We start from the raw sequence: 22,973 nt of genomic DNA on the forward strand, positions 1-22,973 counted from the left end.
TTCAGATGGTTGTACGAGGAACCTTAAAGGACTTTTGTGTCAAGACAAACCAAATATCTTTAAGTGGGTTCATATGATACTTTTTTTCTTGAAGTGAAGTGGAGCATTCATCAAAGAGAGATGCTAAGATAGGTTTGTCTTACAGAAACATCAGAGTGGAGCAAAATAGTACCTATCAACCTTCTCAAATTACTAAAAGCTCAATTCAGACTGCTGTCATTTAGAAACCTTGTGTTGCTGAAAGGTGTTGTATAAATAAACATTATTATTTGTATTATTATTATTATTATTATTATTATTAGTAGTAGTAGTAGTAGTAGTAGTGGTGGTGGTGGTGGTAGGCTATAGTAGTACACCTTACACTGCAGAAAGTGGAGTCTAAGTAAGATGAATAAATCAAGGTGGCAAACAGAGCAAGAGCATTTCTATTTCAGTAATGACAAAACTGTTATTTCTCTCCAAATGTGTTGAAATACAGGTTAAACAGTTTAAGCATTATATGAACAGACTGCAAAGGCTGAGGGAGATGGAGAGGGAGAAGGAGAGAGAGATGGAGGGAAGGGTGGAGTCCACAGAAGGCCCATCACAAATGATAATGCTCTGCTTGCTGTCAGCTTTGTCTCCTGTGGAGCTGGCCAGTATCGGTAGCTGTCAGATAGCCAATAAATTTATGTATGCAAATGACCCCAGTTCAATCCTGCAGCCACCGCTTAAATTTACTCAGCCTTCAAAAGAGGAGGAGGAACATTTCCTGTCAAATAAAATCAGGAATATAGGGAAATACTTGTTGTGAGGAAAAAAAGAATATTTCAGACAATATATCCAGTCTGGCCTCAGTGGGCCGTGTCATGAATACAGAATAAAACCCTGTGAACAGTTTAGGCCTTTGAATGTTACATTGTGGACTGAAGGAGCATCGCTGTCTAACAAGCACTGTTATTCTTCGGGTCATTTGTGACTAAGCACAGATGTGAGCGTGACGATCCTAACTAATCTTCATGTGGGAAGTCAAATATGAGTGCTGCTGAGACCTGCAGCGCTGGACCCTTGGGAGCAAACAAATTCAAAGCAAAGGTTGAGACCTGCGCTTAATCATTACAACATAGACAGAAAGTCATTCAGTGTAAATCAATGTTTTTTTAAGGACCTCGGCCTCATTAAACACTCAGAATACTTGTTTAAATCACTTACATCACTCACAGAAAACCCGACTTTTAAGTATATTAAGTTGACATATACTGGGTTAGAAATATGCTGGAGAGGTGCAAAAGTGTAGGTAGAGACCATTTGCAAACAGCATAAGATGTTGACTTGCTAAATGCTTCTCTGTTGGGAAATGAAGCCCAGCCAAGGGCACTAAAGGGACTTGTGGTGATGACCTACTCATTTGTAAGAGCACTGTGGGTGGACATGAACACACATCTATAGGGATATTATCAGGCTTTCTGCATTTAACCAGAACACCAACATTTGCTCACATGAACGCCACATGACTTATCAGATCTCATTTCTCCACATTTCAAAATGACCTTGACATAAAAGGCACCACACACACGCACACAGCTCCGAAGACCTGTTGTTTTGTGCGGAAATTAAGAGCTAAAACACATAAATAAAAGGTGCCGGTGTCCTAAATCATTTCTCTGGAGGGCCACAAAATGAGCAGTCATGGGATCATCTGGTGGTGGGGTGGCCACACCATCGCTAGATAAGAAAAATAAATTAATACAATTCTGAGCCGGCTGCCGAGTGTGTCCTTATCTTTTAACACTGCACATGTAGACACCCAGACAAACTTGGAATTTGGCCCAATCAGAATGGTCTCCATGTTCCGGCTCTTTCCACTCCACTTTACATCCCTCGTCCATCAGACAAAAGCCTGCAGGACTTCACAGGAGCCAGTTTCTTTTCAATGTTTGTAAAGTACTTGGCACATTCACTGTCAATTAAATTTTACAAATCATTTTTAAAAGTACGCCGCAAAAGAAAATAAACATTTAGTACAAGTTACTCAAATTACTTATTCGAAAACAATTCTGTACACATGAGGAGCTGACAGAGCTCTGGTTAGGCCTATTTAGTATTGGAACATAGATTAAGCACAAATCCTGTCATGTTGAGAGAGAGGCAAAAGCAAGTGGGCCCCAACTGAGGTTAACACATTCTCAGATTACCTTTAATTGATGCCTGGAGCTCTGTTTAAGACATGTGAATTAGGCCTACATAATATACATATACATATCTAGTAAAGCACAGACAAATGGTCTGTATAAGATGGAAGTCTGAAATGTTCATTAGAGTTGAAATGGGTTGTGATTTAAACAAAGGTTTGGCTGCACTAACATAAATGTGAATTATATTGATTGTGGGAAGAAAGTATGGCAAATAGCCTACGATTGTAGCCTAATGTCCATGGACAAGCCTAGAGCTTACATTTTTATATTGTTCTTACAACAAAATAAAGTTATCAACTTACGGTGTAGGCTACACATTTAAGTGTTATAAGGCCTACCCTGTGGGCTATAGGCCTAACTGATACACATATATTTTTTTTGGTATGGGGGCTGCTGCTGAGGGAGGCACCGTGTGTGGACTAGGAGCGCTGGCAGCCATGTGCATGACAAACTGATGCAATTTCAGCTGTGTCGCGGGAGCGGCCCGATATTTGTCTCTGGCTGGCAAGGCTTAGTTTCCCCGTTGTACGCACAGCTCCCAGATTTGAATCACCAAAGGTCCAAAGGCCTCTACTTGACAGGGCACAAATAATTACAGTACACTGTCTTCATTGGACTCTATTATATTGCTCTTCTTATCTGCGCTCTGGGGCTGCACTTGATCAAGCTGAGGTCACTGTATTCTGACCATAACACAACATAACGTTGCTATTTGGAGATATGATAAATAGCGGTCGACAGGAAGCGTGCGACAGCATTTTATCAGTTTGGGTTGCTTTTTCTCCTCGTCCTTTTTTACTCCACACTCGCACTGCTCTGGTCCAAAGTTGTGGGAATTTAACTCAAAAAATCACCACGCCCCCGGGAACCTTCGTGCGCTGCGCTGGTGGAAAAAGGTAGGCTAAAACTTGGAGCTGTTAAAGAGTTTCTACCTCTATGTAGGCTAGCTTATTGACAATAATGACTAAATTAAAGAAATATAGCCTACTTTAACAGCAAATGACCGGTTCATATAGCCTACTAACCTGCAGGGGGCGAATGCACACTCAAAACAAAACAGACAAGGCAACCTGCTCTATCTCAAAAAGAGAGTAGGCCAAGGCTATTTTAAGGTGGTGAATTCGAATTTCAGTTCAACTCAATAGTCTGTTAAAAACAAACGATTAGCGACAGTAGAAATGTTAAATAGCCAAGAGAAGGCTATGGACAGATTTATCATAGCCTACTTTTTCCTCCATGAAAGCCAGTGGTCTAGAAAATTAAAGCCGTCAAAATAGGCTACTACTGGCCTAAGTTTATTTAGTTAAAGCTGTCATCCATTCATGCACCCTTTAAAACTTAAATTTCATACGTAATAGTAGGTTCATTCATGGGTCAATATCACCAGAGAGTACACTTTAGCCCTTAATTGCCATACATTTGTATCTTAATTTTCTATTATTTTATATTATGATAAATAACAAACACTCACTTGTAGAAATAAGTAACTCAATTGAACAGTATAGGCAAGATGAAAATGATATTTTTTGAAAGATATACTAGTCCCTTTCTAAAAGAGGGTTATATATTTGCATTAACTTGTAAGTGATTACAATATAAATAATAATGTATACAATATTGCATACAGTTCACACACGTTGATATTCTGATGCAATTTTTATTGCACGTTATTCACCCTCACTTAGGGATGAAATACCTTAGATTTTCTAGATAGATATTTCATTGTATGATTGAATTATTTAAATAATCTAGACGATGTGCTTTGCACATAGAGGTGCATCTACAAAATGTTTTTGGACAATGACATTTTCACCTTCACTTAACATTTTTACTCACAAAAACTTCTCTGGGTCACTATCTAGACTCAGCATTTAGTAGCTAGGCTATACCTGCATATTGTGAAAATATTGGACAGCTTGGACAGAGCAAGTAAGCTACTTTGTTGTAAGAAAATTTGTAAGAAGGTCAACACTAATTTCAGCAGTTTAATTTTCCAACTCCAAAAAATAAGAAACTGTTGTCCTGATGTTAGTCAAGAAGATGGCCTTTTGTTAACGGGGCACATTTCTGAATACGGCAGGATGGATAATCATTTTAGGGACACAACAACTCCTATTTTTCCTAAATAAAAACATTATTCTCATCACCAAATTATCAATGTATTATGTTATATAATGTTATCAAAATTAACTTCAATCACTTTGAACTTTAATTCATAGAGGTGACATGGCAAAATAGCATGTTTTTATAAAACTGAACAAAACTCAAGTAAAGTAATGCCCTTACTGAATATAAGATACTTAGACCAATGTAATAAACTCTTTCCTATTTATATGTTATGTTGACATGGCAAATGAGTTATTCATGTCCAATGACCCTCAGACATAGGCGGCCTACTTAACGTATTTATCTTTTGCCTGATTATGAAAACCTGTGCTCAGCATCAGCTGTGCTGGAGGCCTACACATCCCACCTCCACTGGAGAGCAGCAATGCCTTCTTTCCCGTAGGCCTACAGCCTAACAATACTGACCATAATAAATATGACAGCTTGTCGATAAGACTCGTGGTGACGTGGGTGGACAGGCGCAGTAGACTACTTTTTGACAGCTTTGGAAATGTTTATGCTAAGTACAACTCACAACAAGTAGGCCAGAGGTAAGGACATGATGCTTTCAGGGCTACCCTTGGGGCTGCAAAAGAGGAGACAACTGCATTTACATGCATTTTGCTCATAACAAATCCTAAGATCCAGGGAAAAATTACCTGCATGCAAACACAAATAATACCGTTCTTCATATAGGAACAGGAAAGAACTGGACACTTAACCAACAAAGATGTACATTCCTTTATTAGGACACAAGCATCTCTGCACAGGAATGTGAAGTAAAAAATAAATGAATTTTTAAAAATCTTTTAGGACAAGGCTTTCAAACAAGGACTCAAACACAGGTATTCAATATTCAAAAATTGCAGGTTAAATGGCAAAGTAAAAAAACAGAGCAGCAACACCATGGGGCCAAGCACCTCAGGGTAAAACAACAAGGGGAAAAAGCTGCAAATGGAAATTTCATGTTCAACACACAGGTTTTAGCATGAAGGAAGAATGTCCACATACGTTTTGCACTTTACAAACTGTTATGTAGGCACTATGTGTTCAGTCTGCCTGTAACCCTGCTGTCCTGACAATGGTTCAGAAGCATGGAAAAGTGCCCAGAGCACGTTCTTCAAGGGCTCGACATTGACTGAGACAGGGAGCATGCTTGCTTTAAAACAAACGCAGAATGGGCTCAAGTGAGCCCACATGAGGATAGAACACATCACACAACACCATGTGATGTGGCACTAAGCCCCTGCCATGACAGAACAGCAGTGATGTCACCAAACAAGAAGTGCAAACACCCCTTTGTACTGCCCTGCCCTTTTTTGGCTGTCTGGGCCAAATCAAGAAAAATGGGGCATCCTTTAAAGACATTAGTTACAAGAAGAGAAACAAAATCAGAGAAAAGTGGGGAGTGAGCCATCAAAAAGATTTCTAGTGTTTAATTTTCAAGTGGTCATTGAGATTTCATCTGTCTGTGCATCATCTTTCGAGTGAGATTACAAGATTCAGTAAACAAAGATCTGCCTGGTTATGCAATAGCTTTGGCTTCGGGTAAGAATGCCTCCCAGTATTTTATCAGCTGTAAAACAACAAAAAAAAACAAACAATAAATGCATTATAAACATTTCAGTACATTTGAAACTACTGCTGCCATTGTTTCTTTGAAAACTTATTTCTTGCATTTTTATCTGTATTACTGTCGAATCTACAAATGGCCAATAAATTCCTTGGTCTCCAAAAGGCTACAATATACAATATGAACAACTATTCTTCCCTTCCCCTTTTCACTGTTTCACTTTTCTTTTGTCAGATCGTGTCTGAAAGTGAACATTTGTACAAGGTCAATGGCAAAAATAATTCATAACTATACAGCTTTGTTGGCAAAAATTAAGTGTTTATATTTTTCATTAAAATATATTACATTACATTACATTACATTTAGCAGACACTTCTTGACCAAAGTGACTTACATTTGTCAGCTATATTACAAGGGATCACATTGTCCCCGGAGCAACTAGGGGTTAAGTACCTTGCTCAAGGGCACATTGGTGGAAGCCGGGAATTGAACCGACAACTTTCAGGCTACTGCACGCTAGCCCAGCTCCTTAACCACTACACTACCACCGCCCCCATATATACTGGATGATTAACTCTTTTAATTCATGACATTTTTATGATTCCGTACGCTTCAAGTTCTACATTGAATATTTAAGCGCTGGCTTACCTGTTGCTGTGTATGGACGAGAGACTCTAGGTATTTGATGATTACCACTTTGAAGTCCTTCACTCTGTCTTTCTGCAGGTAGAAGCAAGAGGCACAGTGTGCAGGTATGAGTTGGAGCATCTGCTCAGCAGCAGTAGATGATGGCAATGGCAATAGATGCTACCATATCAATGACATAAATAAAGCCTACTAACAAACCCTGGGTGTTTTTTTACTTAAATAGGCAAGTATTGCTCTTACCTCAAACCTTCCCACCTCCTTGCGAATGATTTTTGATATCTGCTCAAAATCTCGCTCTCCTTGCTCGACCTTACCTTCCCACTGCAAGAGAGAAAAGACAGTCCACAGGTATGAGTGTCTGAAAGGTGAGCATTTGTTCTGTCTGGCTTTGTGCACCTATGCTGTGGTGGACTGCTCTAACTACCAACTAAAGACTTTGTTGTAAAGCGAAGGTGGATTAGGACGCAAAACATTGTAAAGAATGAATACAAACTGCACTGTACAAACACAAGGTGCTAATGCAATACTAATGCTAACGGGAGAGGTTTTAAATGTGAGGATGGGATGATAAAAACATGAATATTCAGTGGAAAACCCATTTGTACCTAATATTAAATGGACTGAGAATGCATGCAGCACTAAAACACCAACATGTGTCTACATACAGAAGTAAAACAAATGGAGGTGACCTCTTGATCTTGTATGTCTATGTACAATGAAAATAGCAAATCTGAATTTGGAGCAAGTGACCACTCTGAACTGCCTGACCATGGGGCACTTTAGAAATCCCTTTAACAAACACTAAACTGTAAAATAGGACAAATAAAAAGGTCCCAATATCAAACATGCGAGAAATGAAAGGCAAAAATATTTTGTGGCCAAAGAACATAGGACACAGAATAATTTCTAAGTAAACCTCTGTTTGGACTGGAAAGCAGAGAGTGAGCATCTCTGCTAACTGACGAGTAAGACAACAAACAATCCCTCATGAAATTGAATATGGGTGGTGCAAATTGTCAACAGAATCACAAGAAATTTCTTCATCACAGATGTCAACAACAAGTTGCCTAACATAGCCAGACACAACACTGTCAATCATGCATCCTTACAGCCCTGGCATAGCTTTGCAAATTGGAGATTAACGAGTTGCTTTGCGGCAATTGTGCAATAGCCTACTATTTGTATTAAATCGTGTAATATTACCTTGAGAGTTGACATGGCTCTTTGGAAATTATCTTTGCCAGTTTGTAAATAAATCCACATGTACCATGTCCAAGGGGAGGGGTGCTAGCCATGATTGATATTTACAGTTATGTAAAATTGCAGCAACATATTAAAAAAACAAAAAACAAACTGAAACTGAAAATGTAATATATATGTGGCCCAACAGGAGAAGTCAAGAGTCAACCTTGAGGGTGTTAACCTAGTCTATTTTATGACACAAGCAAACAAAAAGAACTGGTGAAAAAAGAAAGAAAGAGAAATAGAGAGAAATAGAGTGAAAGCCAGGGTCCTACCTCCACAATTTCCTTTTGGGTTGGGGGAAGCATGATAAGGAAAATGCAGAAATTAAAAAGGCGGAAAAAGAAAAAATGCTTTGTGATCAAAATAATTCAGGTCAGTCTTGCACTTCTGCTTCCTGGCCCTCAGACCCAGAGCATAGTTGCCCTGGAGACGCTCATGCAGGGGAAGGCTAGAGATTTCCCCCAACTATGCATCAGTTCTTATGCCTGCTTTTCTGCAGCTCCCTATTGACAACCATCGGTGTGCTCTTGGTTAGTGCATGTGCCAGTGAATTAGCAGTCTCCACTACAGGGGACATCACAGGTTTTTTAAATGCAAATGAAAGTGCACTGTATGCATGGAGTGTGTGAGCATTTGTGAATATGTGCATGAGTGTGCCCACTTTGGGATCTTTACCTCCTTGATCTCGTCCTTGGCCTGCTGCAGCTTATCGGGTTTATTGGCATACTGGAGTTTTGCCTCAGCTTCACGCTTTCTCTGCAGCATGACCTGAGCATCTTGCCACTTGGACCAGGTTTTCATGCGCTGGTCAAACACACCCTTCAGAGAGAGAGAGAGAGAGAGAGAGAGAGAGAGAGAGAGAGAGAGAGAGAGAGAGAGAGAGAGAGAGAGAGAGAGAGAGAGAGAGAGAGAGAGAGAGAGAGAGAGAGAGAGAGAGAGAAAGAGAAATAGAAAGAGAAACAGCTTACAGCTTAGGCAGTAAGTAAATGAAACATTGTATTGAAACATGTATGTTCAAGGTCAAGTAGTTTATAGTCATGTACTCATAAAAGGAAGTATAAGTTATAACAAAATTGTTTTGCTCAAGAGCCAGCTTAACTTTGTGTGTGTGTGTGTGTGTGTGTGTGTGGGGGGGGGGGTACTGGGGTGTGTGTATGTGTGTGTGTAGGGGGGGGGGGGGGTACTGGGGTGTGTGGGAGGTGGGTGATGAAATGGTGTGTTCTGTGTGTATATATGTGTGTGTTTGTGTGTGCATACCTTGACAGCAGTGAGAAGACGAACGTAGTCCCCCACCAGCTCGGAGAACAGGTAGAAGTCGGCGTAGGCCTGGTCCTGATGCAGCTGGTCGATCTTCTCCTCCACCTCGGCCAGCTGGGACAGAGCGCGAGACAGCGCCGTGTGGTCCTCGGAGTTCCCCAGCATGGCGGCACTCTTGGCAAAGGAAGCTGTGTTGAAGGACAACTCTGAGGAGACAAAGATATACAGACAGAGGTGGATTAACACCATGTAAAGAACAGGAACATGAAAGGCCAGTAGAGCAGAGAGAAATATGATGACTATGATGATCTATCTATGCCAGTGGTCCCCAAACTATGGCCCCCCAAAACATGTCCGTAGTATATATCATCCGGCCCGCACGGGAGTACAACATCGTCAAACTAAAACCTCCGCAATTTCCCCCATTCATTCTCTATGGCGAGTCTTAACAGTACACATGTAATACTCTTTTTGTCCACCGGTGGTTGTTTTGGCGCTGTTTTGCGTTTGCCATCGAAAACGGAATGATATGTAGGCCTACCTGCAAACAATGTAAGAGGGCTATGCTGACTGCATCAGTGCTCAAAGTATTTTAAAAATTTATCAATTAATTGTTAATAACTAACTAACTTCTATTCAAGTCATATTTCTGGGACTTTCTGGGATAATTATTTCTATTTTTTATTCACTCGTTCAAATGTTCATACAAAGAGTTCACAAAGTTCTCATCAGGTGACTGAAAGTTAGAATGGTGGTCATTTCAGACCACTTCAGCACTTCATAAAATTCTCATAGTTTGAGAACTTTAAATTATTTGTAGGATATTCACAACTTGAGCTGTGTATGCAAAGACACAGAATTCAGAGTTCACACATTTTTTAATAAAATATACTTTTGGGACTCCCTGCTAATACTTTTGGGAATGCAAACGTTTTTTTATTAGTATTATTTAATTTTACACTGATATGGCATGATGACAATATAAACACAGCTAACAATGGTATTAAATTGCAATAGCCTATGATTAAATGTAATAGAATATTCAACTAAGGTAGACTGCTGTTGTTCACAGCACTAAGCTATTTATGGTTACTGATATAGAACTACTCCGAGTCTCTGGCCCTCTCTTGGAGCCAGGCATAGTGAGCTGGCCCTCGGAAGAAAAAGTTTGGGGACCACTGATCTATAAAGTTATTCAGATCACAGAGCATTCCTCCATTCCACCCTTACTGTTCACGTTAGGCATCTGAGGCTGACACATTCGGACACTAAGAGTAAAAAAATGTGCTTCCATTGAATTTGGCAAAGATGGCAAAATGCAATTCTCATACATCTCAAAGGTTCCTAGAAGCTTAAAACCAACGTGAAAGGAATAACATGAGTAAACGGTTCCATGAAAACACAACTCCTAAAGACTCAGCAGAGCCTCCACTTCTTACTCTGTGTGCCATGAAACAGAGTGAGTTTGGTAACATGTTCTCAATTCCACACAGACAATAAAGCAGTGGCATGATGCGAGAGACAGCGGCGCTGCAATCATTAGTTCATGCCCTCCTCCTGAGTCATACTGTACCTTTCCTGTGCACCACAAGCGACTCCACACTGGCATGGAGCTTTCGCAGCTGGGCATCCAGATTCTCAAACTGCTGCTGCTTCTCCTCAAACCACTGCAAACACACACGCACACACAAACACAAACACACACTTCAGTCCAGTGATTTAGCTTCAGTGTGCTGCATGCTGACAGAGTTTAATTGTGGACATGCATAATGTCTTCTAAAAGTCTAAAAGAGACATTTTGCCTTTTGGATAAGCTGATTAATAAACTAAAAAATTGTTTACTTTCCAGATCAAATCAGTTTCAATTAAGTGGTTAAGCTGTTTTTACAAAACTGATAGATGTCAGGTAATTGGCGCTAGTGACCTTACAAGGTTAATATTTTTTAAAATGTCACAAAACTAGCAGACCAATGTTTACAGTGTATACAAAAATGTATTTCATAATGAACAGCAAATTCTTCTCAGCATGACCTGCAACATGTCTGGTTAGCTTTATGGCCCTTTGTTCAGTCTCTCTTCTTGGAGTTGCTTTGCTTTTCTCTGCTCTCTCTCCCTCCCTCCCTCTCTCCCTCTCTCTTTCTGTCTTTCACATACTCCCTCTCTTTCTCTCTCTCTCTCTCTCTCATCTTAGGGATTCTGGGGCAGAGGCTCATTAATTCGTCTCATTATTCAAGTCTAAAAATCAGCCCTTACCGCATCCGATTCATTCATCTTGATTGTCATTTTGTTGACAGCGTCGGCAGCCTTGTTTACCATCCTCAATATTCCGGCTCCGCTCAGGGCCTGTGTACTAACCGCACGAGGCAGCTGGGATGAAATGACAAATAAGGGCAAACAAACCGGTTAACAGGCCGAGGGCTCCGACCCAATCCCGCTGGGACCCCCCGCCCCCCACCCATCCAACACTCCTCCCTCCATCCCTCTCGCTCCCTCGCTCCACTCCTTGGTGTTTTCTCCACTCCCATACATTTCAATGCTGGATCTAATTTAATACATTTGAGGCTCAAAAACTGGCCCTGGGGACTGTGCTGGGGAGAAATAGCCTTCAATTGGCCCTGCGGAAGCCTTTCTCCCTCCTCCCCTGGCTGGGCGCTATATTAGAAGTGTGTTAATACTGTAATTGCTTTACAATGGATGCAGCCAGTGTCTTCTAAAGGCTGTAGGCCTCTGCGCACACACACACACACACACACAATCACAAAATAGTTACATGAGGAGCAGAAGAACTCAAACATTTACAGCTTTTGCAGGCACTGGTATTTCCTTCCAAATCTTATATTTTATTGGTGTTACCATAGTACAACTAGCTGATAATTATGAATACTATTGGTTTAAGGTGACCACTAAATGGTTTTAAACGTAAGCATAGAAATAAGATAAATGATCTGAATAAGCATTGTGCTGTTTTGTTATCTGGCAGTACCTCTGTGTTCTCCAAGAACTGCTGCACATCAGGGTCCTTCAGTAAGATGGGGTGTTTCACCGTTCGCATTAGGTACCTTTAGAGAAACACACACGGTCAGTAACACACCCTTTTCCTCTGACAGCAATAAGCAGATGATTTCAGTGACTACCACACAGAACACACTGCTTCCTATCTCTACTCTATACAATCTAAGGGACAAAATGTCTTACCTACACACACTCCCAGCTTACTGCAGAAGAACACACTGATACCTACACACACTGCCCAACTTCAACAGCAGAGACCACTGATCCTACTCCTGGAAAAAGAGGTCATCATTTTGCGTGCACATTCCCAAATTCATAAGGAGGGGTGCTAACTTTCTCCTCCGACACTACTCACATAAGACACACTAAGCTCTAGAGACACACCGTTTCCACCACTCCTGCAGCAGGAGTGAGAGAGCCTACACCATCGCCTCCACATGGCCCACATACACACTCCTACAGCAGGAGTGAGAGAGCCTACACCATCGCCTCCACATGGCCCACATACACACTCCTACAGCAGGAGTGAGAGAGCCTACACCATCGCCTCCACATGGCCCACATACACACTCCTACAGCAGGAGTGAGAGAGCCTACACCATCGCCTCCACATGGCCCACATACACACTCCTACAGCAGGAGTGAGAGAGCCTACACCATCGCCTCCACATGGCCCACATACACACTCCTACAGCAGGAGTGAGAGAGCCTACACCATCGCCTCCACATGGCCCACATACACACTCCTACAGCAGGAGTGAGAGAGCCTACACCATCGCCTCCACATGTCCCACATACACACTCATACATCCTATAGGACAGGTCATACAGACAAACCAATATTTCTGTGTACACACATTTCCTGAAGAAAAAATGTGACACATTGGAAATATTCCAACCTACCCAAGAAAAAAACAAGCAGCTACACTCTACTAACTCCACTCCACTGACTGTAGCTATTGAGTCATTTAATTGGGCAAGGGAGATCCAATATGGTGTTGTAAGTTTCTCATGTGCTACATATTTCCTGGATTATCAAAGACCTTTCATTCAAGAGTGAAGAGTTTTGTTAACTTAAAGCACAAGATTCAACACACGACCATATCAGTACAAACTAAATGGAATTTGCCTTCCTATAGCCATCAGAAAACAGTTCTTCCACTGATGACATGTGCACAGGCATGCCACTAATAATATTATGTGTCACACACACACACACCTTCCAATCACTTCACAAAATGGAAAAGGTCAAGGGAAAGGCTTGCTTGCTTGCTTGCTTGCCTGAATTTCATTTTTATACATTTTTTCAGGTCTTTCTAAAAAGGCCGTAATATAGCATGAGAGGGAACACTAACAAAAACAGAAGTAAAAATAAAGAAAACAATGGAATAGAGAAGAGGGCAGAATTGGGGCCAAAGGAAAAGAGAAAAAAGGTGAATTTATAGGGGAGGCCACTTGGTGGAAAACCACTAGCATCTTGTTGACTTCCTCCCCCTCCTCCTCCTCCTCCTTCTCCTGCTGCTCAGAGACAGAAGATGCCTGGGCGCTCAGCGATTATGAGCTGTCTAATATTTGGCTGGTTAACCTTTCCACCAACAAAAGACCAGAACAAGAGTGCTCTTTTCCTGCTGAAGTGTTTTCATGTCTGGATCCAGCTAGGTGCGCGGGGCCGTGTCACATGCAGAGGGGAGGGGGAGGAGTTTCTCAGCAAGAGGGAAGAAAAATCATTACATGCACTCGCTTGCTGACTGTACTTGCCGATTTGTCATCTTAAGTAACTGAGTTAGAACAGGAGTGTTGTAGGGGTTAGGTGGGGCTACCTTTCCAGAGCTGATCTTCGCTTCTCCACAAACTCAGTGGATGAGGAGTCATCCTTCCCCACCTTGACCTTAGTCATACCTGAAAAAGGTTAGTTGCAGTGCTACAGATTAGTACACTTAGGAGTGGTATCTTTGGGATTAGAAAAATGAAATGTTAACTTGAACCTTTACACTTTTTCATACACCTTACATGCTGTAAGTCTGCTGTTTTGTCATGAACTGTTCTTCCTGAATGTAATCTGGTGCTTACCCACAATGCTTTTCTCTGGGGCAGGGGGGACTATGTAACCAATGTGAAGGTACTTGGAGGCCAGTTTGCTGTGAAGTCCCAGGAAGTCACTGAACCTTCTCTTCACGGAGAACTCGTTGCGGTTGAACATTCTCAGAGAGGTCTAAAAAGACAAGGAACATTAACATTAACAAGGAACATGTTTTTATTGAAAGTGGAAACTACATCACTTCAAAGAAAAAAACAAACAAATGGGCAAGATCACACACATGTTAACATCTAGGGTCAAAAATAGAGCTTTTAAAGACTCTCAAAAAAGACATCTCTACAAAACACATCTGGCATGTGCTTAAAGGAAAATTCCAGTTTTTAGCACTTTAAGGCTCTTTTCTGGTTTGTTTTGGATGAACTAGAGTGGTGGACACCGAAATTTTGACGATTGGTCCTGTCTCGACTTTTCTGACTCGTTTTGAATCGCCTTTGACTTCTCAGGGTGGCTGGCAATGGGCATACTGTAGTTGGCTACTCAAACATGTCCTAAAACAACCCTAAACGTTAGTTTTCAAAACTGTGCAACTCACCGAGTGGTTAGTGGTGTTCGTTGATTATTAAAAGCAAATATATCGGCGCAATGTATGATTTCCAGCCGTCTTATTTGCTATTGTGGAACTATTCACAACCGCTCAATATTTGAACCTGATGCATAGACGGTGGCGCAGCTATCAACGTGCAATGAGTCTTCCAACAGAAATCAATGGGATTTTACAAAATGCCAAATAAAACACGACAGAAACTGTATTTCGCTACGCTACTTGTTTTGGAACATCAACGAACACCACTAACCACTCGGTGAGTTGCACAGTTTTGAAAACGAACGTTAAGGGTTGTTTTAGGACATGTTTGAGTAGCCTACTACAGTATGCCCATTGCCAGCCACCCTGAGAAGTCAAAGGCGATTCAAAACGAGTCAGAAAAGTCAAGACAGGACCAATCGTCAAAATGTCCACCACTCTCTCAAAACAAACCAGAAAAGGGCCTTAAAGTGCTAAAAAACCGGAATTTTCCTTTGAAGTTTACAAAACAGGTTAAAGTTTGTTTCTATGTGCCCTAGATCAAAGGTTACAGCATTCTGAAGATAATGACATGTGGTGTCAGGCAGTAGCCTATAGATTTGTGCTCTTGAAAAGATCATGTATCTGAAAGTAATTGTGAAAGATATTGACAACTTTTTTCTTATTCTATTGTTGTTTTATGTTGCACACATTTCCCTTGTTATGTTTTTTACATAAAAATTAAGAAAAAAATATATCTAAAGGGGTTTTAGGAGACTTTTAAAATATGCGGTCCTGTAACTCGATTACCATAAAATGCTGTTTTTCCTCCTCCCGCAATGGCATTAAGCCCAAAAGTGAACATATTTTCCAAAAGAAAGTGCCACGGTAGGACACTTGATTTAGTATATTTCATTTGGGATTTTTCATGCAAGTATAGGAAATATTCTCAGGTTAAAGTGTGTAACTGTGTAACTCCATTACCGATATGGTAACAGAGTTTCAGCAAAGTCACAGAATTCTTTCTATATCTTCGGCTGAGATGTTCTGAACCGCCCCAAATTTGATGTGTATGGTCACGCTAAAAGCCTCTTGGGGCATGCCAAGTTTCGTGAAATTCTGTCCATGGGGGGCCATGAAATAAATGAATGACTGAACACCCATCAGCTTGTAGATGGTGGTGTTGAGTGAAGGGTTGCCAGTAGATGATGGTGACACTCACACAGTACTCACTCACTCACTCAGGCACCCCCCTACATACACATCACCCCCTGCCCCACACACACACACACACACACCCATTACACCAAACCCCCCTATACATACATACCGTTACATACACATACAATCCCCACCCCCCTTACACACATACACCATTACACCATACCTCCCACACAAAAGCCCCCCCCCCCCCCCACACACACACACCATACCTCCCACACAAAAGCACCCCCCCACACACATACATACCATTACATACACATGCAGCCCCCCCCCCCCCCCCCCACACACACACACACACACACATACACCATACCTCCCACACAAAAGGCGGTACATCTACTTTGTTACTCCGTTACCATGAGTTCTTCATGTAACTCCGTTATCATGACTTATGAAACATATAGGTCTTAGAAGATATATGTCAAAACTATTCACAGTCGCAAATTCTTTGGTCATATTATAGGAAACAAGTGTAGAAACACTTCTATGAGTTTTCTGTGAACCACATGCTTGATTATGTTGACTTTTATGGTAAAAAAGTGATGTTAATTTTCTGTAACTCTGTTACTGAGCACTTTCTGGCTTTAAAATCATATGAAGATTTAATTTCACCAGACCATTTTGAGCTATTATTTAAGTACATGTCATGTAGGCACATACAAACTGACATATTGTTCTTAAATTTTGGTTCATTAATTGCTGAGTGGCACCAAAAAATCTAGTGGGAGTGTAACTCCGTTACCGCGTGATCTTTCCCACTTGTTGATGAGAATGGTCAAAAATTGCAGAGGGAGTCATTAACAACACAAACAAAAAGCTGACTAACTACTAGCTATTAGGTCTGATACAGGAGCAAAGCTGGCCACCCAGAAATGCTAACTGGCTGCAGGTGTTCCAGGGAGCAGAACCCACCTTCGTGGTGACTTTGTAGGCCATGTAGGCATTCATTCCATCACCTACAAAGAGCAAAATAACCTTTTAACAAAAACATCAATCTATTCAGAACAAACTTACATTTTTGTCAATTCTTTAGAAAGAGGGAGCGTTACACACAACAGGCCCATCTGACCCACATAATTAAAGCATCTCGATTGTCAGATGAATAAAAGTATACAAGAGAGTGAAAGATGTATACTAGATCAATCTGCCAAGGCAATAGATAAGATGATACAGTAAATGAGCTACAAGTAACTGGCCTACTGCACTGACTGACTGACTGAAAGTACTTACCAACTTTCTCTGGGTCAGACACTGATATATGCATGTCAAATGTATCACCATTCTCCTCCTCCTCCTCCTCCTGCAATCATAACAGCATAAAACAATTGAATACAATTGAATTGAATACAATAAATAGAGACAGACAGAACACTTAGATGTATTCCAGTGCTTTAAAATGGACTAGAGTATGTGACTTAGCAGACTCTGAAGAGAACTTGATCATGCATTAGACTTACAGTGATAGCTGAGTGCTATAGACTTTTACTATACAGATATCACATTAGCATAGCGATGGTCATTTTCTATAAAACATGGTAATGAAATTAAATATACCAACTGAAATGATGTGGCAAACATGACAATCAGAAACATCACAGCATGTGTGAACACAGACGCAGCAGCAGCACAGACGGAGGAAGGGGAGACTGAGACAGGGAAATGGAGGAGTCACGTCAAGAGAAAGTCAGGAGGATAGACAGTCAGAAAGATCGAGACCGGAAGATAGATGATTGACAGACAGACAGACAGACAGAAAATGGTTGGAGACCTCTTCTGGGGAGCGCTCGAACATGGCAGGCTCAATGCGTGGTGTGATCATGACCGTGGGCGTCACTGGGGTGATGGCAGGAGAGGGGCCATCCGAGAGAATGGGCTCCCTCTCAGGGCTGTCCAATGAGACCTCATCAGTGGCTTCTGACAACACAACACAATGACTTGAAATCCACATACACACCACGGTATGTTATATCTTTTTTTGTCTGTACCTTTTCAACAAAGTAAAGTAAAAATCTTATGTAATAACCATTTTTATGTATGTCTCATTTCCCATCTCTGAAAACAGCACTGTCTATAGTAACATATATCTGTCAACAGGTCACACACAGGCCTCACATACCCTCAGGCACGTCTTCTTTACATAGCATGTTTTTGTATAGCAATCACAAAATGTCCACACATATCTCTACACAGATATTGAGAACTTGAGTTTCATTATCATTAAAGCCATATCTACTCAGTTCTGTGGCAAACACATATCTTGATCAGGTGCTTCCTATTTCCTCTCTCTCTACACTACATTTTTCAGCTCTGTGTGCTTCTGTTTGAGTCAAAACAGAGTGGCCTACAGGATCAGAGTCCAGCGTGCATGATAGGACCTGAAGCTCTAATCCTTATATTACACTTGCAACATTAACCTTGTTGTTGTAATAATGACGGCTGATAACTTGCTCTACTTAGTGAAACAAATATCAAACAAATCTGATTAGATTTACAAGGGAGCAGCACTAGCACTAAAACACCACTGATAAATGATTCAGCATTCAAACCTGTGCGGCCAGTTCTCACTCATTATTTTTCTATTGTGAACGAGAATGTTCCATTAACACCTCATAACGGGCTCCCCGTGAAAGACTAGAGAGATAAGCAAAGGGACATGCTATACTAAAACATCACCAAACCACAAATAGGTCAAAATAATTAATGTATCTATCAATGTAGCCACACGACACCCTATACCAGGCTGGTGTAGGAGCACTGAAGCCAAAGTGTACTGCAGAGGCCCTTCATTACAAGACTTACCTGCACTTTCGTGACAGTAACTTTGGCTTTTGGACATGCCGAGTGCTGTATAATTGCTTGTCGCTTGCATATGAATTTCCACTGAAAGAGCAAGTAAGGCTTCAGTGGTTCACCATACCTTAAGCACAGTGACTGCCAGGCTCTACACCTCAGTGACCACTCTACCCAAATCTCACTTCCTCCTCCACCCACAGGCTCTGCCACGGCTGTGAGACAGCACAGCTGAGAGAACACAAACTGTGGAGAGTGGATCAGCAGTGGAGTAATGTGGCCATTGGAGGTGGGTTTCATTAACAAACATTGCATTAAGGAACTGAAACTATTTACACAATTGGCCTCTCCTTATGAGAAAGTGCGAGGAAGAAATCTCTCCTCTCCCACTCACTCTGTCTGGATAAGAGTGAGCCTGATAAAGACCAGTAGGCAGGAAAGTAGAGGCTGGGCCAAGCCAAATAAAAACTACCTCCTACCCGTATCACACCTCTGACTTAATGAGAATAGAGGGGACATCAGATATAAAAATAAAATTTAAAAAAAAATTACGAGGCTCTATAAAGTATGTGCAGAAACTACTGTGTCGACCTTTATAGGAAGTGGAGAGCCAACTAAAGCAGGATTAGGGCATGTTTGTCAGGCCTCTCATACCAGCAAACAGGTCCTCTGGGTCATCATCCAGTAGGATCTCAGCTGCCTTGGGTCCATTGGAGCTGACATTGACATCCTCTGTGGGCAGACTGGCAGGTTCTGGGGGTGAGGACGGACTGGACTACAGACACACACACAGACAAGCAGATGGGCTCAGATTCAGATGTGCAAACATTGTATGCATGGAAACACACACTGACCACCAGACATGCTTTGCTACATGACATATAGAAAATGCATTCTTACATTCACTTTATGTACGAGTTTAGAAAAAATACTTTCCATTATTGCCAAAAGATCACCTTCCACATATACCTCAGTCAACTACAAATCGTGATCATTATGCACAGCAAGCTAGTGTAATATTGAAAGGAGAAGGCTGACATCAAATGGAAAAGCTGCCAGAAAAATATGTACGCTCTCATAATCAATAAATGCCAGACACACTCTACTCCAGTTTATAAGCAGAGCACTGGTGGAATTACTCAAAGGTCAGCTGCTGTTACACAAAGGTCAGACCACACATTTTCCCAGAGGTCTTCAGTATATGTGATGCAAAGCAGAATCTGGCATACTGACACTTTTTTTGACACCACCTTAACCTTCATTGCCTTCAACATTAAATTAGATTGTTCACTGTGCCTAGTTTTCTTTTTAGGGTGTATTTCCAACATAAAGCCACATTTATTTTGCCCCCTGTTCATTTTCAAAGATTAAAGAAACGTTCACTGAAAAACAGACAGACAGTCATTTCAAATGTGAGGGGAAAATTGATCATCTACAATCTGACCAGGCGCTTGTCAAAAGTTTCAGAAAGAGGGCAGGCCGGGCAAATTAACTTTTTAATGCTAGTTTTCCCCTTGTGTTTTAAAGGGTCGTTTTGTCATAAACACACCCAGCAATGCACAACTCACAAGAAAATCTCATGACTACCTGGACAGGAAGAGGGACATCCTGGCCTATGAGCCAAGGGTGCTGACAGAACAGTTTACCAGTCTTTACTGTACACACTAGCTACGCTTCCTCGAACTATTAGAGTTGCTTAAATTAGATTTTTCTCTGATGTGTCATATTTCTGGTTAAGTGTAGGCCAGGCAGCGTTTTAGATATTTAAAGGTTTTAAATGTATGTGCATTTTAAGTGTCTAAAACAAAATTGTACTTGGGCAAACTTGCAAAACACATTGAATTTCTCAGCTGGTGGGCTTAATAGTTTTTTTTTGTAGGCCTGACACAAATATTTCCACGTCTCTGTCAAACCCTTGGATTCGCTGATATTATTGCGACATGTCTGAGTGGAAACGAGGACAACTCCACAGGATTTGCTGATGCTCCAGAGAAAAAGTGCTGATCTAGTTTCCGGATTCCCAATTCCTGCTCATGTTCAACTTAGTAACCTTACCAGCAAGAAAATGGCCAATACATAAGAGTTCTTCTAAAACGATTGTGTGATTCGTGGTTACTTTTAAGCAAAAAGAGAACTGCCTGCTTGGCAACTCTACGGCCAAGTGATCCAGTGCCAACTCTGTGAGACTGCGCTGGTGTAACGCGAAATTGATCCTCGTGATCACTGCACCCTTTCCACACATGCGTAGTTCTCCGGAATTGTTGACTGACTGGAAATTAAATGAGATTTCTATCAGTCAGTAGATTCATTTTGCCGCTGATATGCACAAGATGCGAATGCATTTGTTGATATGCAAACATGTTATTTGCATCACACGATCCAAACAAACGAAGAATAAACCGTAAAGACTCACTGTCCTGACGATGCTAGCCTAGGCTACCTACATAGCCTACTAGATGACGCTGCCTACGGCTCTCTTTTCCTCGTCTTACCTCTAATGTAGTTACAGTGCTCACAAAGAGATCCTCTCCGTCCTCCACTTCCCTGAAATCTGTCTGTTCCGCATCTCCCAACGGTGGAGGCTCCATCTCCGCCGCCATCTTCGCCAAACAATAATAACCAAGGCAAACTCAATGGGACGGGTAGGGAGGCTTCCCAGCTGTCATGTGATTCGCAGTAACAATTTGGTCTTATGACAGCTGCCGGTTTCGTGGAGATCATGCTCCGCCCTAAATGTCGCAGCCCAGTTTGTAGAAAGCCGCTGATGGTTATTATTAAGGCCAGATGATCATGTAAAGGATGACAGTGATCGTAGGCTTTGGATAGTAGTGGATGTGGCATTTTTTAAATATTGATGTATTTGTTTAGCCTAGTGAATGTAGCCTAGTGGTTCTCAATTCTACTGAAGGTTATCAGCCACATAGTTGTGGCTACTTGTCAGCTACTGTCAGCTAGGATACATTGTACACAGTGGTAGGCTACAGTCCAGTTGCTTCACAGAGGGGATTCTTTTTTTTTAGTGTGTCCAGTGGAGGACCAGGCAGTGGTGATGCATGTCATGATTTGGAACTCAACCTGTTGGGTCCACTTAAAACCTAGTAGGCCTAGGCCTATGAAATAAAAGGTGAGTTAGGCCACCCCTGATATTAGGCCTGTGGTTCTCAAACTTCTTCTGTCATTCCCCAATTTGGAGGTGGGGAATTTGCAAGCCCCACCTGACCCCATCAACCCTGTTGGTCTGTTTATGACTCTTATGTTTGTGTGTGGCTATTTTGTTTTGCATCTATGATCTTCCTTGTCAAAAAAGGTAGGCATTATTAAAGATAAGCACAAAAAAATGCAATTTCCTCCTGTCTCGTGCCCCACCTGTCATCTATTCCCCACTAGTGGGGCCCGCCCCATACTTTGATAGCCACTGTATTAGGCCAAAAATATGTTTACAAAATCTCAAAAATGTCACAGGCAGGGCCTGTTTAGGGAAATTCTAAATAAAATAAGTATAAGTATATATACTCTTTTGATCCCGTGAGGGAAATTTGGTCTCTGCATTTATCCCAATCTGTGAATTAGTGAAACACACTCAGCAGACAGTGAGGTGAAGCACACACTAATCCCAGCGCAGTGAGCTGCCTGCAACAACAGCAGCGTTCGGGGAGCAGTGAGGGGTTAGGTGCCTTGCTCAAGGGCACTTCAGCCATGCCTACTGGTCGTGGTTCGAACCGGCAACCCTCTGGTTACAAGTCCGAAGTTCTAACCAGTAGGCCACAGCTGCCACAAATACTGGACTAATATTGTCAGAAATGTGTGAAAACAGAAAACGTAACAGGTGCTTTTTGGGGTCATCCTTTGTGACAAGCCAATTGGGGGCTTCCGTGGTTAGGCCTACTGGTTAGGGAATCAGACTTGTGACCGAAGGGTGGCTGATACGATCCCCAACTGGTTGGGTGGGGGGAGTGACTGAACAGTGCTCTCACATCCCACATCCATATCCACGGATGAGGTGCCCTCGAGCAAGGCACCCAACCCCCAACTGCTCCCCGGGCGCCAGAAGGGCTGCCCACTGTATGTGTGCTCCTAGTATGCTCACTGCTCTGAGTGTGTGTGGGTGTGTGTGTGTTTGAATGGGTGTACACTGTGTGTGGGGGTGTGTTGTACACTACCGGATGGGTAAAATAAAGCTGATTTACATTTACATTGATTATGTTTCTGATTATGTCAATGGCAAAGTAATTCAAACGAAATAAACACATGAATGCAGCTGTGAACATGTTAAACTGTGTGTGTGTGTGTGTGTGTGTTGTGAAAATTCTCATAAATTTGTGCAATCAGAAATCATGAATGTAA

The 22,973-nt window shown here is 41.6% G+C and overlaps 1 protein-coding gene across 4 annotated transcripts; it reads right to left on the reverse strand.

Annotated features, from left to right (window-relative positions):
• Positions 1-5,006: 5,006 nt before the first annotated feature.
• On the reverse strand, positions 5,007-21,303 carry snx2 (sorting nexin 2). 4 transcript variants are annotated; one of them, XM_042101262.1, is made up of 16 exons: positions 21,122-21,303; positions 19,284-19,404; positions 17,608-17,753; positions 17,070-17,139; positions 16,752-16,795; positions 14,086-14,227; positions 13,836-13,914; positions 11,987-12,062; positions 11,257-11,370; positions 10,577-10,670; positions 9,004-9,209; positions 8,422-8,565; positions 8,019-8,030; positions 6,742-6,822; positions 6,502-6,573; positions 5,007-5,856 (listed from the first exon to the last, which is right to left on the reverse strand). In XM_042101262.1, the coding sequence occupies exons 1-16, from the start codon at positions 21,227-21,229 to the stop codon at positions 5,806-5,808; spliced, it is 1,560 nt and encodes a 519-aa protein (XP_041957196.1). In that variant the 5' UTR covers positions 21,230-21,303; the 3' UTR covers positions 5,007-5,805. The 4 variants fall into 4 exon arrangements, with proteins under 4 accessions (XP_041957196.1, XP_041957197.1, XP_041957198.1 ...); XM_042101263.1 differs by having other exon boundaries at positions 17,070-17,136; positions 21,122-21,302; XM_042101264.1 differs by lacking the exon at positions 8,019-8,030 and having other exon boundaries at positions 21,122-21,302.
• Positions 21,304-22,973: the final 1,670 nt, after the last annotated feature.

This window comes from Alosa sapidissima, chromosome 8, assembly GCF_018492685.1.
Source record: "Alosa sapidissima isolate fAloSap1 chromosome 8, fAloSap1.pri, whole genome shotgun sequence".
NCBI lineage: Eukaryota > Metazoa > Chordata > Actinopteri > Clupeiformes > Clupeidae > Alosa > Alosa sapidissima.